Source organism: Canis lupus, chromosome 22 (assembly GCF_011100685.1).
Source record: "Canis lupus familiaris isolate Mischka breed German Shepherd chromosome 22, alternate assembly UU_Cfam_GSD_1.0, whole genome shotgun sequence".
NCBI classification, from domain to species: domain Eukaryota; kingdom Metazoa; phylum Chordata; class Mammalia; order Carnivora; family Canidae; genus Canis; species Canis lupus.
Genome location: NC_049243.1, coordinates 49,821,536 through 49,840,467, shown reverse-complemented (window position 1 = coordinate 49,840,467; position 18,932 = coordinate 49,821,536). Strand labels below are relative to the sequence as shown.

The following is an 18,932-nucleotide window of genomic DNA, read 5'->3' as shown; positions in this document are numbered from 1 at the left end:
CCTTTTACCTAAGAGCTATTCAAAGTACTCAATATACCCACTTCCAGTAGAAAGCGAATGCAAATGTAAACCATCTTAGGTGAATTAAGTTCCATGTTTCATATGGTTTTCTCCAAATATAGTAACTCTTCTACAATGGTTAACATGTTGGGGAGAAAAGCCACAAAATATATTCAATGTCTTTTAATGGCAAGGTGACCCGAAATAAAATTTTATATAGTTAAGGATTTTTGATAGTTCCTTATCCATCTCTCTCCTCTCACTATGCAGCAGTGATGATTGAAACCTGATGTGTACTGCAAAAAAGGCTATAAAACATTTTATGTACAAATAAAACAGTAGCCATTAAGTTTTGCTATGATGTCTGAGTAGATATTCAGTATGAAAACATGATAAAACAACTGTAAACTGATTGTGATCAAATGTAATTACAATGACTTGTCTCCAATGAATGACATGAACTAAACACAGTCACAGACTTCTCCAAAATTACTTTGGGCAAAGAACCAAGAAAACACTATATCCTTTCTTCACTAAAGGCATTTTGCCAAATAAATTGCAAACACACAAGCTTTAATAACCACAGCCAAAAAAGCACTTGGGAACTCATTATGGAAATGTTTAAAACCACACACACGCACACACACACGATCATATTTGATAAAACTCCTTCATATCAATATAATTTCACTGAAAAAGCTATGTTTGAGATTTTTAATTGGTGCTCCCCAGAAATAAATCCAAAGTCTGATAGGCAATTACAAGTTGTTTTTTTTCTCCAAGTCAATGTATTTGGCTGCCTTTCCTGGTTTCTTTATTTTGGTGATGCTATTAAGAAAATCTACTTGAAATTTTAATGCAGCTAAAAGTAAACAATGATCTAGATTCTGAAATAACCTTATATTTTCAGTAAGCCAATGGCAGGTGGACTCTCTCTTTCACTCTCTGCCCTTTTTGATGCAGCTTACTATATAGCATTATGCTCCAAAGCAGAACAAAAAAAAAATATCCATTCATTTAACATTGCAGTAACTCAACAGTAACTATGGCTAAAATAGCTCTAAAAATGTAGGTATCTGGGAAAGAAAAACAGACATGTGCTCTAGGCCCCACTTATCAACTTTGTCTCGTTTTTTTTACCTCTAGCCTGCAATTGTGGTACTATCAATATAGGCTACTGTAATATTAACAAGAAGGTAGAGGGAAGCCCTGGTGGCTCAGCAGTTTACTGCCACCTTCGGCCCAGTGCATGATCCTGGATACCTGGGATGGAGTCCTGTGTCGGGTTCCCTGCATGGAGCCTGAATCTCCCTCTGCCTCTCTCTCTCTCTCTCTCTCTCATGAATAAATAAATAAAATCTTAAAAAAAAAAAAAGCAAGAAGGTAGAAATCTAATTTCACTCCTAAGTATAGACACTAGAAAACAAATGTCCACAAAAAAACTTGGATACAAATGTTCCTAATAGTGTTACAGTAACTAAAAGGCAGAAAACAACCCAAATGTCCATCAACTGATCAAGAGATAAACTATGGTATATTCAAACAATGAAACATTATTCAGCCATAAAAAGATATAAAGTACTGATGCATGCTAGAACATGGATGAACCTTGAAAACATTACGCTAAGGGAAAGACACCAGTCACAAAAGATGACATTTTATGATTCTATTTATATGAAATATCCAGAATAGGTAAATATATAGAAACAGGAGATAGATTAGTAGATGCCTAAGCCTGGGGAGTGTGTAGGGCAATGACTGTTAATAAGTATGACTTTTTTTCTGGGGTGATGAAAATGTTTTAAAATTAACAATGGTAATGCCCACTCAACTCTGTAAGTAGACTAAATAGACTAAAATAAATAGTATAATAAATAGACTAAAAACCCCTGAATTGTACACTTCAAGTGGATAAACTATATGATATGTAAATGACATTCCAATAAAGTTGTTATGCATATATTTTAAAAAGTAGAGATTCCTTACATTTTTGGTTCCTTTTGGTCTCAGGAGAAGCTATAGGGTCAACCATAAAGATTGATGAGTACTCCACAAAGAGTATTATTTAAAAATTCTCCTCCTCTGAAGAGGAAGAAAAAACCCATACCTCCTCCAAATCTGTTCTTGTTGAGGCCACCAATGACCCTCACGTTAGCTAATTCTCAGTTTCTAAATTACTTGGCCTACCAGCAGCATGTAGCATAATCACCATCCCTACCCTGTCTTGATATATTGTGTTCATCGGATTTCCAGGACACACACTCCTTAGTTATAATCCTATCTTACTGCTTGCTATTTCTCCATCTACTTTGCTGGATCTTCCCTCCCACTTACCGCTTAATGTTGGGAGTGTCCACAGCCAGCGCTGGGTCCGCAGCCTCACACTCTTCCCACAGGGACCATGCCTGGTATTACTGATTTAAATGTCACCTCTATGCTAGCAGCTTCCACATGTAGCTCTCTAGTCCAGGCCGCTCTTCCAAATGTCATACTTCTACATTCAACTGCCAACTTAGCATCTCCACTTCATTTCCAAAGATTTTATTTATTTATTCATGAGAGACACACAGAGAGAGTCAGAGACATAGGCAGAGAGAGAAGCAGACTCCATGTAGGGAGCCCAGTGTAGGACTTGATCCTGGGACTCCAGGATCACACGCCCTGGGCTGAAGGCAGGAGTTCAACCACTGAGTTGCCCAGGTGTTCCCTCCACCTGATTTCTAATGGAGAATCTAAAAGTCAATATGTCTAAAGCTAAACTCCTGATCCTTCCTCCTCCTCTGGCCCCAACACCCAAGGAAACCACATTCCATCTGTAATCTCTCCCATCTCATTTTTTTCTTTTTTTAGATTTTATGTATTTATTCATGAGAGACAGAGCGAGGCAGAGACACAGGCAGAGGGAGAAGCAGGCTCCCCAGAGGGAGCCTGATGCGGGACTTGATCCCAGGACCCTGGGATCATGCCCTGGGCTGAAGGCAGGCAGCTTAACCACTGTGCCACACAAGCATCCCTCTCCCATCTCATTTGAAGGCAACTCTTTTCTTCTAGTCACTCGAGCCAAAAACCTTGACAGTCACCCTTGATTTCTTTTTTATTTACAACTGAGGAACATTCAATCTGCCAGGAAGTGCTGTTGGTTCTGCTTCAGAATTTAGCTAAACTACATCTCACCATTTCCCACTCTAGTTTGAAACATCATCAGGTCTTAGCTGGATCAAGGCAACTACCTCCTGACTGGTCTCCCTGCTTCTACCCTTGTCCCTTACAGTCTATTCTCAACACAGGTTACAGAGGGATATGGGCCCTCCCGTGTCTCTCCTTTGCTCAAAACCCCGATAGTTCTCCCTTCACTTGTACTGGGAAAAATCCTTAGAGCAGTTTGGCATCCACTACTTCCTTCATCTCATCTCTTACTGCTTTGCCACCCCTCTCTTATTCCATGCCAGGCCTGTAGGCCTCCTTGCTATCCTTTAGGCACAGGATGTTCCCTGCGCCTAAAGCACTCTTCTCCCATTATATGCATTTATAAGACATATGCATACATATGTGTGTGTATATGTGTGTGTATATGTATGTATGTATGTATATAGATATATGCCCATCCCTCCTTCAAACCTTTGTTCATATTTCACCTTCTCAATGGGGCTTATCCTTGGTATGCTATTTAAGATTGCCACCTGCCTTCCCTTCCTCACCCCAAAGGAAGTTTCCTTGGCTTAGCTGCCTTTTCTTTCACCATCTTCTAAAATTGTGTCTACTGGGATCCCTGGGTGGCGCAGCGGTTTGGCGCCTGCCTTTGGCCCAGGGCGCGATCCTGGAGACCCGGGATCGAGTCCCACATCGGGCTCCCGGTGCATGGAGCCTGCTTCTCCCTCTGCCTGTGTCTCTGCCTCTCTCTCTCTCTCTGTGACTATCATAAATAAATTAAAAAGTTAAAAAAAATAAAATTGTGTCTACTTATTATCTCTATTTGTTGTCAGGTTGCTAAAACGTGAGCTCCAGAAGGGCAGATACTTGTTCTTGTTCACTGATGGATCTCAAATTCCTAAAACAGGGTAGTTCCTCAATATGTATTGGTTGGATGAATGAATGACTCCTGAAATCTCACTGGACCCATAACCTGCCAACATTTGTTTAATGGAGACTTTACAAGTTAACGGTATAAAATTTTGCTACACGTATTTTTACACAAAATGAACAGTGGAGAAAATTGATGTAAGGTGTTATTGCTGTTTAGTATTTATTATGGCCCTGAAACATGACACAGGTGACACAGATGAGATTCTCTCAACTCCACAAATCTTAAAATAAAACTATGAATGTTAAGATATTTACACTCATTTGGCAAATGAAAATTCACAGGTAAAAGAGGAAAATGTGTTCTAGATTTCTGAAGCGCTAACACCAACATTTGGAGTAGAAAGGAAAAGAGCAGATTATAGAGATATCCATCAAATTCAAGTGATCTTCGAGAAGCTTAGATTTCTATGGTGGTGCTCCTCCCTGCAATAACATGTGAAAATGGTCTTTAAAGAGAGATCCAAAAATATCCTGTGTTACAAAAGGAGAAAAGTTAAAATGACCTATCTTGTATCTTGGTCTTTTTGTAAACAAAATTCATTTCTGACTTTAGAAACAAGAACACATTGATCCTCTTCACAATCTGTAACTTTAGAAATGTTGCATGGGGATGCCTAGGTGGCTCAGTGGTTGAGCGTCTGCCTTTGGCTCAGAGCGTGATCCCGGAATATTGGGATCAAGTCCCGCATCAGGCTCCTCCCAGAGAGCCTGCTTCTTCCTCTGCCTGTGTGTCTCTGCCTCTCTCTTTGCATCTCTCATGAATAAATAAAATCTTAAAAAAAAAAAAAAAAGGAATGTTGCATGAAATTTTCCAGTGAGACTGTGGAAGCACTGCCACATTCTATGTCAAAATTTTATATTCAAAACTTATTGTTACTGTGCTAAGACTAAGAAATTCCCAAAGAAAAAGATCTGAAGTAGTCACCTACAATGTATTTGCTTTTTCTTGAGAAGAGCTTTAACAGGGGCTAATAATCATTAATAAGAATATAGTTATTAGGGATGCCTGGGTGGCTCAGCAGTTGAGCATCTGCCTTTGGCCCAGGGCGTGATCCTGGGGTCCCAGGATCGAGTCCCACATCGGGCTCCCTGCATGGAGCCTGCTTCTCTCTCTGCCCCTGTCTCTGCCTCTCTTTCTCTGTGTGTCTCTCATGAATAAATAAATATAATCTTTTTAAAAAGAATATAGTTATTAATATTAATAGCTAATAATATAGGTCTATATTAAAGAGTGATATCATCTAAAAGACATAAGACAGATCTGACATGTAAGCACCACCCAGGGGGGCCTGCAGCGCCTGCTTCAGAGGTGACAACTCCCAACAAGAAGCAATCTCACCATCCCTGTATTCACAACTATCACTAGCACAGGTGGTGCTTGGAGTCAAAATTAATAAAAACATCAATGATCAATTACAATGTATACCTCTGAGCTTCAGCATGGCTAGAATCTAGCATCTTTTTTTCTTTTTCCAATCTTTTTTTTCTTCTTTAATTACAAAAAGTCCCAGTCACGTCCCAATACTAAGAGGAGAGCTAGAATTTGCTCAGTTTTCTCGTGAACCAGTGTCATTTATGTTGGGTAAACACACACGAATATTTTGAGTTTTACACCAACTCATTAAACAGCTCTTAATACATTCAATATGATTATTTATAATATACTTTCACATAAACTTTAATGGTTTTCCAGAAGTTTCATTTACATAAAAATATTTATTTTAATTTTTTAAAGATTTTGTTTATTTGAAAGAGAGAGAGAGAGAGAGAGAGAACAAGCAGGAGGAATGGCAGAGGGAGAGGGAGAAGCAGACTGCCCAGTGAGCAGGGAGTCAGTTATGGGGCTTGATTCCAGGATCATGACCCAAGCCAAAGGCAGATGCGTAAACAACTGAGCCACCCAGGTGCCTCACAAATATCATTTAAAAAGATGAGTAGCCCCACAGAATGTGAAGGACTTAAAAAAACAATCCTGCTTATCATCTCAATATATCTCTTACTATCAGTAAACTTTCAATCCCAAATCAAAATGTAGTAAATGGCTCCCACTATGATTGCTATCAATATTAATTATAATAAGTTATAATTAATAGTTATATGATCTAACATTGTACCAGGCAATGATCTTAGAAGTTTCGATACTTGGTCTCATTTGATCATTTTAACAGTATCCTTCATTTTTCATTTTTATTTATTTATTCATGAGAGACACAGAGGGAGAGAGGCAGAGACACAGGCAGAGGGAGAAGCAGGCTCCATGCAGGGAGCCCGACGTGGGACTCAATCCCAGGTCTCCAGGATCACACCCTGGGCTGAAGGCGGCGCTAAACCACTGAGCCACCCGGGCTGCCCTGGGCCTTCATTCTTAACCATAACTGTCTCCTGCCACCAAATTAAAACCAGGAAGCAAAAAAACAAACAAAAAAACAGGAAGCAAAGGAATGTGTATTAACTGCTCCAAAGTTACAATATCAATTAAAAGTTTGCATGATAAGTTGCTTTCAGAATTGATTCATTTATCCAGAAGTATTCATTGAACACCTATTACATCTGTTCAATTAGACACTGAATATAAGTATGTAAGTACAGAGTAAGACATAGTTCCTGGCCTCAATACTACAAGTCTGTGAGGGAGCCTCCCAAAAGGCAGTCAGAGCCTGAGGGCATGAGCTGAGAAAAGGTGAGATCAGGACTGTGCTTGACACTGGGGTGCACAAGTCAGTGACATGAGTCCAGGTAGAAGGGGAGTCTCTCACACATCTCTTCAATGTACAAAGTTTGGGTCCCTGCCATCTTTTAATAGAACTTTTGCAATCACTTCCTCACTTTAGCTTTTTAGCTTCCAGTCTTTCCCTGGCTCCCACAGAGCCCTTGAATTTATCTTGCCCATTGCTATGGATTAATCTTCCTAAAATTCAATCATGTCCCTTCCCAGTTTGAAAATTTTCAGAAGCTCCTTCCAGTTCAATTTCAATTCCTTGGCCTTGTAGTCCAGTCCATCACTGAGTCTCCCATCCTTCATTACGGGTGGGTCTGATGGATGCTGCTTTTAGAACATGTGTGTAGATATTACAAACAAGTTATGTTTCGGGAAATTATAAACTGCCATGAGACTTCACATAATTTGAATAGTGAGAACTTTTTAAGCATCATTTATGCACATGGAAATTTCTAATAGGCCTTTCACTCAAATTAAATAATATAAGAAAATATGCCTATAAGGAAATGTAACAGATTGACTAAAACTAAACTTGTCTTGCAGTTTTAGGAATTCTGTCTCTAATCCTGAGATGTGTACTGTGTGGGGTACAGAGTACAGTTTATATCTCAGTTGTAACAGTTCCTTAAAGCTAAAAATAGGGATCTTTATAGGGAATGAAAAAAAAACTTTGTAATATCCATGCAGTTGAAGGCAGGCTCTTAGTGAACTAGGAAATCTTTCAAAGTTGCAGAAGATGAAACAATAATTTGAAACTGCCATCCAACTTTACATTTCCTATTTGGAAAACTAGGGTTCCTAGGGATACCCAACTTTTTGAAGGCTTATGACTTTTCTCCTTTGATTCTTAAAAGATACTTTGAAAAGAGCCTGTGGAATCTCTGCCAAGACTAGACAGGGCTCTAGAAAGAAGAATAGACAACCTGCATGTTCTTCACAGTATTCTGGTTCCTTAATGCTTCACTATTGTTCAAAGCTGAGGCCCTATAAGAACACCAGTGGTTCTGTCCAACAGCTGAGGACACCTCCAGGGGCTCCATCTCCTGCCTTCCACCTTGAACTAACTGGCCCAGCTCCCTGATTGCTCTGAATCTGACTCTTGTCCCTGTAACTCTTCACCTATATTAATACCTTGATTTGACAGTACCATGTTCTTTGAGTTTAGCTTTATCCCTTAATCTTATTTCCTGGTTTGGCTCCAGCACCTTGGACCTGGCTGGCTACGCAATGCTCAGTTTAACCTCCAAAAGCCAGGCTGGGGTTGCTGTGCCAGTCTCATGCCAAGGAGGGAATACAGACACAGGCAATGAAGAGTGCAGTTTTCCTCTTTCTTCTATCTACCAAAACAATCATCTAGTCTAAATGGTCAACAGTTCATTAACAGTGAAGTATTATTTTTGCTTCTCACTTTTTTTTAGAAGATTTTATTTATTTGAGAGAGAGAGCACAAGTGGGGAGGGCAGAGGCAGAGGAAGCCTAAGCGAGGCTCAATTCCAGGACCCCGAGATTATGACCTGAACCATAGTCAGATGCTTAACCCAGCTGAGCTACCCAGATGCCTCTCTGGTTCTCATTTTTTTTTTCTGGTCCTCATTTTTAATAATTATTTGGCATTAGTGAAAAATGATGGGTGAAAAACTTATTTCTCAGGTGACCACAGAATTCTTCAAACAAAACAAATACACACACACCCCACACACACACATCCTTTTGTTCTTAGACCATATGCCGACTGGAATAGTAGAGAGATTTTAGTCTTTTTTATTTTTTTTAAGATTCTATTTTTAAATAATCTCTACACCCAACGTGGGGCTCAAACTTACAGCCTTGAGATCAAGAGTCTCATGCTGTACTGACTGAGCCAGGCAGGCACCCTGAGAGATTTTAGTTTTTAGAGGAAATCGGGAATATGGAATGAGCTGACTGGTAAAATTTAAGAGAGAATGTTTAGGCAGCCCGGGTGGCTCAGCAGTTTAGCATATGCCTTCAACCCAGGGCGTGATCCTGGAGACCCGGATTGAGTCCCACATTGGGCTTCCTGCATGGAGCCTGCTTCTCCCTCTGCCTGTGTGTCTACCTCTCTCTAGGTCTCTCATGAATAAATAAATAAAATCTTAAAAAAAAATAAGAGAGAATGTTTATTTGGATGATCACGTATATATACTTTAGTCAAAAGGTAAGAAATTGGTTGTTTAATATGATACATTATATTGCTTCATAAAAATAATTTTTTAAAAGATTTTATTTATTTTTTCATGAGAGACACAGAGAGAGAGGCAGAGACACAGGCAGAGGGAGAAGCTGGCTCCATGCAGGGAGTCTGACGTGGGACTTGATCCCGAGACTCCAGGATCACGTCCTGGGCTGAAGGCAGCACTAAACCGCTGAGCCACCTGGGCTGCCCCCATAAAAATAATTTTTAATGTGGGCATTAGTTGCTTTCATTAAAATGTTCAATTTTATTCCATAAATACCCAAAGAAATTGAGGCCAACACACAATGCACATACACACAAAACTGAGTCTTACGGATTACTATTGAGTCCTAAACATTACAGAATGAGATGCAGAGTGGCCTCTCTACTCTTCCAGTGACAGTTTACTGTCTATAAAAAGCAACATCCTTTAAGCATGACTATCAGCAATCCTTTCCATAATCTGGCTCTGTGTGCGTGGAAGAGAGAGAGAGAGAGAGACAGACAGACAGAATGAATGAGAACCGTGATAGTTGCTTACAGCAGATTTAAGATGAAAACAACATATTCTGTGCTTGAAGGTACTCTACTCATTCAAAACCTTATCTAGCTTTATCCCCACAGGATGGTTACACATGGGTGGTTAATTACAAGTGTCAGTTCCCACTGTATTCTGGTACAGCTAGATCTGATTTCTAACTGACCCTGAGTCCCTGAGACCCCCAAAGCTCTAAAGCTTCCAAAGGAACCTCCCCACATAACTTACTTTTCTTCGACTTTTTTAGTGTATATGAAGGTCATTTAATTTTCCTTGGAAACCCTCTAAAGCAAAACTCTAACATGTTTTCAGTGTGCACATACTTCGGTGGGGCACAGGATGTTGGGACCCCATTCCCACGTGCTCGGGCATGCACAAGGGTAAGACCTATCAGCATGCCTTCCGTGAGACTCCTAAGTATAGGTTTCTCCCATTATCTGAAAGTACAGCATTTTTTTTTTTAAAGTACAGCATTTCTATAAAAACCTTTTGTAAACTGAAATGGCATAAAGTGAAGAAGCAATTACGATTAATGTATATGGAATTTTTTTTAGCATTCCCAAATCCAAAAAATATCCTCTTAGGCTTTTCTGATACAACACATCTTGCTAACAGATACACACAAAAAAATGGAGATAAAGCACAAATGTTCACAGACACAGTTCAAAGCTCTGGTGGCTGGATGCTGAGATGCTGAGTGCAGTTCTTGGGGAAGGAACCTAGTGGAGCCCCTCTGGCTATTGTGGGTTCGCGATGCCTCTATAACAGTTTGCTATAAAACCAACACTGAATGCTATTTTTGTTTTTTTTTCGTAAGAGCAAAAATCCTCTTAGGATTTTTTTTTAAGATTTTATTTATGTATATCAGAGAGAGAAAGAGAGGCAGAGATACAGGCAGAGGGAGAAGCAAGCTCCATGCTGGGAGCCTGATGTGGGACTCGATCATGGGGCTCCAGGATCATGCCCTGGGCCAAAGGCAGGTGCCAAACCGCTGAGCCACCCAAGGATCCCCTAGGATTTTTTTGAGTTGGTGAAAACAGATATTAATATAGGTCTTTCATAAAGGCTAAGTGGCATAATGCAAACTTTCAAAAAGCAGAGGATACCTATATAGGGACCCTCAGGTTAAAAAAAAAAAAAAAAAAAAAAGGAAAACCACCACTAAGCTGGCAGAATACCATCAAAAACATGGTTAAAGAGAGCACGGCATTTTAAATTTTGTTAATGTAGATGGGTTTGCCCATTTCTGATGGCTTTTTGGGGCAATGCAAATTTTGCATGAATGGTGTAACCTCTGCACCATATTTTGACATCTACTACATCTGATTCAAATGCAAATTAAAAAATTGGGTTTGGGATCCCTGGGTGGCGCAGCGGTTTGGCGCCTGCCTTTGGCACAGGGCGCGATCCTGGAGACCCAGGATCGAATCCCATGTCGGGCTCCTGGTGCATGGAGCCTGCTTCTCCCTCTGCCTGTGTCTCTGCCTCTCTCTCTCTCTCTCTGTGACTATCATAAATAAATAAAAATTTTTAAAAATTGGGTTTGCATAATGAAAAACTATTCATTTTTCCCTTTTCCATCCAAGCAGGAACAGAAAGCAATTCCAAGCCACTCTGCAAATGTATTCAAGGTTAGGGATTCTGGAGGGAGGAGCCAGCCAGAATCTCATGCCCCAAATCACTGAAGCATTTCAGCAAACTGACTTAAAATAGTAATTCAAGAAAGAAAGGGGCGAAAACCCTTCAGGGAAAAACCCAGTGAGATTAGTGAATGTTCTGTTGCAGAACAGGTTCTTCCTAGAACCATTTCAGAGAAGCTTATGTTGGATTTGATCTCTGGGTTCTGCCGCAGGTGGCACACCCACCAGAGTCATCCTAGTAGGATGAGAATCAGACCACACACACCACCCTGGTGTGGGCAGTTGGCACTTGGGCCCTTGCTGGGGTCTAAGCTTAGCAATGCAATAGTTTCTCTAGGCATCTCCATTCATCCACTTCCAGACCCATCCCAAATGTCCCTCTTCTTCCCTTAACTCCTAATGCCACTGCTCTCTATGTGGCCTTCTCAACCTTGCTGCCCAGAAAGTATTCCAAAGCCCAAGTCCACCAGGCCTCTCCCCTCATGTTCCTTCTAGAAGGTGGACCTGTGTCTGGAAGGCCTCTTCATTCTTCTTATCCTCAGCTCCTCCAAATGAAACCCACAGTAAATCCCTCCCCAGACATATCTTGGAAATGATTAATCTCTCAGATTAACCGAATGGGCTCAAATATAAAAATATTTTTAAAAAACAGTAGGGTCGTTAAAGAGTGACAGATTTAAGCGCCATCTGGGCTCGCTGGTCAGGGTGGCGCGAATTCCATCAAACGGCTGAACGGTGCACGATCTGGGAATCCCATCTGTTTTATCTAGCATGAATCAGTCCAACAGTTTGGCCATTTTGATGTTAGAGCTGTTTAAAAAATACCCTGGACATATAATACCAATAGTTTTTCCTTCTCTAAACTTCTAGAATGCAAAATGTGTGCTTATCAGAATGAAAGATAAAAATGAACCTTGATTTGATTCTAAGAGGAACCCTAGAAAAATTCTAAATCAATCTTTTTTTCAGAAAATAATTACTTCCCCAGTTTTATTATTTTTTTAAATCTTTGGGACCATATGCAGAGAATTCTTAGGGTTGTCATATGGAAGTTTATACTAATAATTTTTTTCTTTTTTTATGTGTATATACATATATTTTGGAGATATATAAAATCTCCAAATTACAAAGTCATTGCAACAAATACACCTAAAGAAACACAGCGGAACACTAATAATTTTTTTCACTGAAAAGTACGTTGAGAAAATTTTGGATTTTATAAAATAGGAAATTATTTTGGTTTTCTTTCTCATTTTAATTCTTCCTCTTCTGCTCCTCTCAACAAAATATTTTTTATGAAAATAATATAATATTATAGTGGAAAGTAGTCCAAGTAACACTTAGATCATTTTAATGGCTAAGATTTTTTTTAAAAACAAGTAAAGCCTTCTCCTAGTTATTATAAATTGCATTTAACCTTTAGTACTTTTGGACTGCTTCCCTGTCTTGCTGTGCTATAATAATTCTTAGAAACACTAATCAGATTTTCCTGTCCCCAGTAACATAGTTCTGTTTCTGAACAGTGGCATTAAATTGCCCCAAAACAAATACCATGGCTACCTAGTCTTTAACAAGCAGGAAAAAAAATATGATTTTTAAGAGTAAATATATTTTGACAAATTTGGTATTTCATTTAAAAAATCATAAACTACAAATCAGACTACCTTTTAACTGGAAAATATCCTTCTACTATGATACTGATTATAATTTCTATCTTTAAAAACAGGGGTGGGGGATGCCTGGGTGGCTCAGGGGTTGAGCATCTACCTTTGGCTCAGGGCGTGATCCTGGAGTCCCAGGATCGAGTCCCGCATCGGGCTCCCTGCATGGAGCCTGCTTCTCCCTCTGCCTGTGTCTCTGCCTCTTTCTGTGTTTTTCATGAATAAATAAATAAAATCTTTTAAAAAAATTAAAAAATAAAATAAAAAAATAAAAACAGGGTGGAATAATTCTATTTGATTATTATGTGACATATAGTATTTTACACATGAAAACAAAGCAATCATAAAACCAACATTCATGTAATTGTGTATTAAAAGGAGGACTGCACATTATCATATGATTTTATTCCAGTTTTTTGTCATCTTTTATAGCAATGATGTGGAACCAAAATAACTTCTTCAGTACTAGATTTATGTTATCTAACCATTTTACATACCACATATATTTCCTAAAACATAAAATTCTCTGGAAATACAAAGCTGGTACTATGTGGCATGTTATGAGTATGTGCATTTATTATTTCCTCATCTATAAGCCAGGATAATAATATCTTCCTGCAGAACTCTTTCAGAGGTTATATTTAATAATGTGTGTAAAAGTATATGAAAAATTATAAAGTTTGTGTAAAGGTAAAGTATTACTAACCGTGACAACAATAATTTCATATTCTATGGAACAAAAACTACTGAAAAATAAAACATCCTTTCTCTAGTCTCCCTTATGATTAAATAAAGAAGCACACTTACATGAATTCTTTCTTAAACAGCATTTCACACACAATTGCCCTTAAAGTATCCACTTCAGAGAATTACAAAATCTCAGAGAAAAATTATTTCTACATTTCCCAAATTTTAAGAGGCAGAAGCAAACAGTCAAATTGTCAGAAACTTTATTTGTATCCTTTACTTTCCTGAAAGTTGCTGGGGACAATTCAGAATCCTAAGAGCACACGAGAACTTCTGTTCAAGGGGGCTGGTCAGGACCTGAACTGGGATATAGCTCTATGTTATGACTCTGATCATCTTAGTAAATGTAGTCCTCAAAAGTTACAATCCGTTTAGGCCATGACGAAGGCAAATGCTGGGACCACCAACTTCTCTTGCTCCTTCAAGCTTATAAAACAAATGACGAAAAAAAGGACAGAACTTTTGGAAGATAAATGCTATTCACAACATCCTTGAGGAGAGAAACTGCACTATTAAAATTTCTTTAAATTTATGGTCTTATCCCTCTCAGCAGCACCTAAAACAAAAGACATGGGTCCCTGCACAGGGCTTCCAGTTGATTCTTCCCCTTTCCCCTGTGGTGACCAAGTCTGTGGCATACTGCAGCAGTAGCAAATGAGATCCACCCGAACCCAGCTTTAGTGACAATGGAGCAGCTGAAGTTGTCCCTGTGAGATGCCAGCTGGCTTCTGCACAAAGGTAACAAGGTTTCTTTGTTTGTTGTTAATCCCTTTGGCTTCTTATCCTCAATTCATGCAAACATGCACTGGACAATTGCATCAGGTGGCTACAGTCCTGATGTTCGGTCTCCACAAAAGTGTTGTGCCCACATCCCTAGGCAAATCCCCAACTCTACAGCCTGAAATATTCATTCAGTGGGCACACCAAAAAAGAGGTCAGTTACACTTGGTTGCAAGATGGTTCTGCTACCCAGCAGTGGAATGTGTGGACATGCTAGGCCATGGGGTAGGGGTGGGCAGCAACGAGTGCTTTGGGTAAAAATGACAAGCAGTTACATTTGTGGGAGAACTACCACAGAGACATTCTTCCTTGGCCAGGTAAAAGGACTCTAATGAAGCAGTGTGCATTCAAGGATGCCAAACAGAAAATGTTTTTTATACCCATGCACGTAGCTAGTATCAAACAAGGCCCTATTTGCCCCAGTTTTATATATTGTTCAATCAATGGATACATATCTCTGGGGTTTATAAAGTTAGGAGGAAATATTCCTCTTGAGCTTCACCTAAGTAAGTAGCACAAGGTGAGCTAAGAGAAGTAATATGCTTGTACTGCCTTATTTTCATTCTAGCATATTCCTTGACAAAATACTTGTATTTTGAAATCATAGTTCATTTCCTTATATCTCATTCCCTGATCTGTATGCACTTAATTTTTTTAAAAGACTTTATTTATTTTGGGATGCCTGGGTGGCTCAGCAGTTGAGCATCCGCCTTCAGCTCAGGGCGTGATCCTGGAGTTCCAGGAGCCAGTCCCATATTGGGCTCCTGCACAGAGCCTGCTTCTCCCTCTGCCTCTGTCTCTGCCTCTGTCTCTGTGTCTCTCACGAATGAGAGAGAGAGTGAAAGCATGAGAGCAGGGTAAGGGGCAGAAGGAGAGGCAGACTACCCACTGAGCAGGGAGCCCAATGTGGGGCTTGATCCTGGGACTCTGGGATCATGAACTGAGCCAAGGCAGACACTTGACCAACTGAGCCACCCAGGCACCCTGTATTTGAGTAATTTTTAGAAAATATTTTTTTAAAAGATTTTATTTATTTATTCATGAGAGACAGAGGCAGAGGGAGAAGCAGGCTCCATGCAGGGAGCCCGGCGCGGGACTCGATCCTGGGTCTCCAGGATCAGGCCCCGGGCTGAAGGCGGCGCTAAACCGCTGAGCCACCCGGGCTGCCCCAATTTTTAGAAAATATTTTATTTATTTATTTGGCAAAGAAAAAGAGAGAGCAAGCACAAGCAGGAAACAGAAGAGGGAGAGGGAGAAGCAGGCTCCCCACTGAGCAGAGAGCCCAATCCCGGGCTCAATCCCAGGACCCTGGGACCCCAAGACCATGACCTGAGCTGAAGGCAGATGCTTAACTGACTAAGCCACCCAGATGCCCTGCATTTGAGTAATTTTATTAAACCTTGATTTAAAGAAAATGTTCCGTCTTGCACCTGCATGAGATGTTCTTTCTACCAACAGTAAATATCTCAGAGTTCAGCACTGTATTTTGATTCACTTAACAGTGGCCCATTTAAAGGTTAATAAGTACAAAAACAAAAATAATTTCAATAATGTCTCTTTATCTCTTACCAAAACTGGTATACTGTGTAGTGAGAATTGGGAAATACTCTATAAATGTGCTGTACTATGTAAGTTATTATATTGGATGGTGACAAAGGAAGATGGTATCACCCATTTGTCAGGCTAACCCTTAAATCTGTGCTTTTAAATGTGACAGTTTGTCAAATTAGCAATACTAATGAAAAAATAACTCTTCTCCTAAAAATATTAGTTTTCAACTCATTTTAACCATTACCTGACAAAGAAAAATCTTTTAAGGAGTTAGAAGATAACAGGGGCCTCTAACCAGCCCAGTTGGAAGAGCATGCAGCTCTTAATCTCAGGGTCATGAGTTCGAGCCCCATATTAGGTACAGAGATCACTAAAAATAAATGAACTTTTTAAAAAAATAAAAATCTATTTTTTCAAAGCAAGCATACATTCAACAAAATAGAACCAATGGCCTAACATCAGTATCTAATGTGAGTCTCCCTACACAAAAATAGCTATGGGGAAGAGACACTAGAAAAGATTTGGAATCTATTTTGGCTCAAGATAATTGATGAAAATCTATTCCTCTCTTAAAAAAAAAAAAACACGTTATTATTGCTGTGCCAGCTTTCTAAATAATTTTAAATGCAAACATCTCATCAAATTACTAAAGATCACACAGCACTATCAAATGTATGCTGAGATTTATCTTAAATAATCCCAAACTTCTAAAACGTCAGCAGCTTTAGTAAAAGCATCATAAAGTACTCGACAACCAGAGTAAACCTCTTTAAAGCGACAAAATAGCAAGGAAAGGTCAGGGAGCCAAGCAGGTCAACAAAGTCCTTCTTCCCAATCTGGGGTCATTCTTCCCTCCAGCACTGATTGGTCTCCCAGTAAATTCCACATTAGCTCCTCCCTTCAGCTGCAGCAGAAACACTTGAACTGCCTTCTCTCTCCACAAAAGTTTAGTTTGCTGATTGGGCATGAAACAAAGGGAAGACAGCAGGGGTACAATTTATAAGGGGGCAGGCGAGGTTGACAGGCTATTGTGCTCTGGAGGCATCCACAAGCTGTTAATTCTATTTTAACATCGTTAATAAGACTGTTAACACATCAGACTTTGTTTAGAGACCTTGAAAACATCAACAAACTATTAAATGACCCACCTGAAATAAAATAGTATCCACTTTGGAAGCATCAAAATCATACTTTTTTTTTAAATCCTTAAAATTGAAAGACTAAAGAAAGGAAAAAAGAAATCCATTACTGTTAAATGTGTGTAAATACCCCAAATTCTTATGTTTAATACTCTTGAAACACTTTTTTTAATTTTGATGTCATCTACAATCTATGAATTTTCAAAATAAGGAAGTCATATCAAAATAGACTCACTTCCATGTACATATGCAAAAAGGGATTAAAACCACAAATGCACAGATTTAAATACTTAAAATGAATAATAAGTCTGACAGATTTAACAGCAGTTAATTTTGCAATAGAATAATATTTTGAGCTCAGTCTTTAAAGAAATAGGAAAACACTCCATTATACATGGGAAGTTTGGTATTATGCCCTCAGGTCCAACTAAAAAACTGCTAAGTGAAAAAAAAAAAAAAGATCAAACTGCTAAGTAATTTCAGCAAGAGTAAAAAGTTCCAATTCATGACTTAAGGAATATAAAATTTTCCAAATACTATTTTGCTTTTTTCTGCTCCTTTGCTTCACTTCGCTTAATTTTAGGAATTAAGACTATTCAAAGTTAAAAGTACTATGCTTAAAATCAAGGAGACCAAATAACCAGTAATCAGTATTCAACAGTCAATGTTTATAAAGAAGAAATTTTCATTTGAATTTTTTGGTGTAAATGTATTTTTTGGTATCAAACTCTTTTAAATTAAAATAGCATATTACTTATGGGATAATCTACTAAAATTACTATAATTGACATTTAACTATCTTTTCATGTAAAGCCAAAAATATATATTACAAAGAATTTGTAGTAATATCTTTAAAACAATTTTCTGGACACTATATATCTGAAATCTAATGACTGAAAAAACTTGAAGCATTTTGGATTAATTTTCTAACACTCTGTACTACAAATTTGTAGGTGTTAACTTTAAACATCCTTGCCTATGATTTAAAACAACAGTTACTTAATACTTTTGCCAGCACCAGAGAGAAAAATTAAAAAGGATGAGAAGTTAAGATGGAATCAAGTTATGTAGAAAGGATATACAGCTTTTAGAAGAAAACAGAGAATTCTAGGGAATATTTAAATCTTTTGACTCCTTTGAGTGCGGCTGTTTACTGGTGACCGGTGGTGGGCCAGGGTTGGGGGAGATGGTGAATGGTCACACTGTAGAGGCAACTAACAAACAAGGACGTTAATATAAAAACACAGACGTATAAACTTAGGGGCAAACACTGAGGCAACTCTAAATGCAATCTCCGCATTGAAGACAACATAAGGGTGAGTTCTCAACGGGTCAAATGACCAATGAGCAAACGCTGGTTCAAGGCATGGCGACTTTGGGCGACACAGTCTGGGAAAGCATCAATCACCACACGTTTTTACAAGTGGAAACCAAGGCAGTAACCCTCAGTGATGACCGACGAAGAAATAACATTTGGCTACCACTGTTCAGCTGCCTTTTCCAAATACAATGCCGTGCTTATTTCTCTGGCTTCCTACAATCTTTCATGTTTCAGTTATACACATTTCAATCCAAGTGTTTCAGTTGCCATAACAACTTCATAAATTTGTTCTCAAATGTCCTTTTTAATTACATCATTTTTTTAAAAAGCTGGATGGGTCGGGACAGTGCCTCAATTTATTCCATTCACACCTGGCTCTTGAGGAGTGGGGGTATTTTGTTCCTTTAACGATAAGAAGCTCAAACATCTGAAAATAATGCCACTATTTCTCTCTATCCATAGGTAAAGAAGATGTTTTTTAAAAATCTGTTTGCATGTGGCCTTATCATCAAAATTTTAAAACCCAGGCGACAATGCCCAGGAATCATCTCCTGGTTCG

At 38.9% G+C, this 18,932-nt stretch overlaps 1 protein-coding gene across 6 annotated transcripts in view; it reads right to left on the bottom strand.

Moving 5' to 3' along the window:
• CLYBL (citramalyl-CoA lyase) overlaps window positions 1-18,932 on the bottom strand; it is a 298,522-nt gene that overhangs the window by 230,126 nt on the left and 49,464 nt on the right. Inside the window, exon 1 of one of the 6 annotated variants that reach the window (XM_038569955.1) lies at window positions 17,062-17,117. The exons of the other annotated variants lie outside the window; for them this stretch is intronic. Coding sequence (XP_038425883.1) covers window positions 17,062-17,102 — 41 coding nt within the window. The 5' untranslated portion in view covers window positions 17,103-17,117. Of the gene's footprint in view, window positions 1-17,061; window positions 17,118-18,932 lie in introns of those variants that run through there. 6 annotated transcript variants of the gene reach the window in all.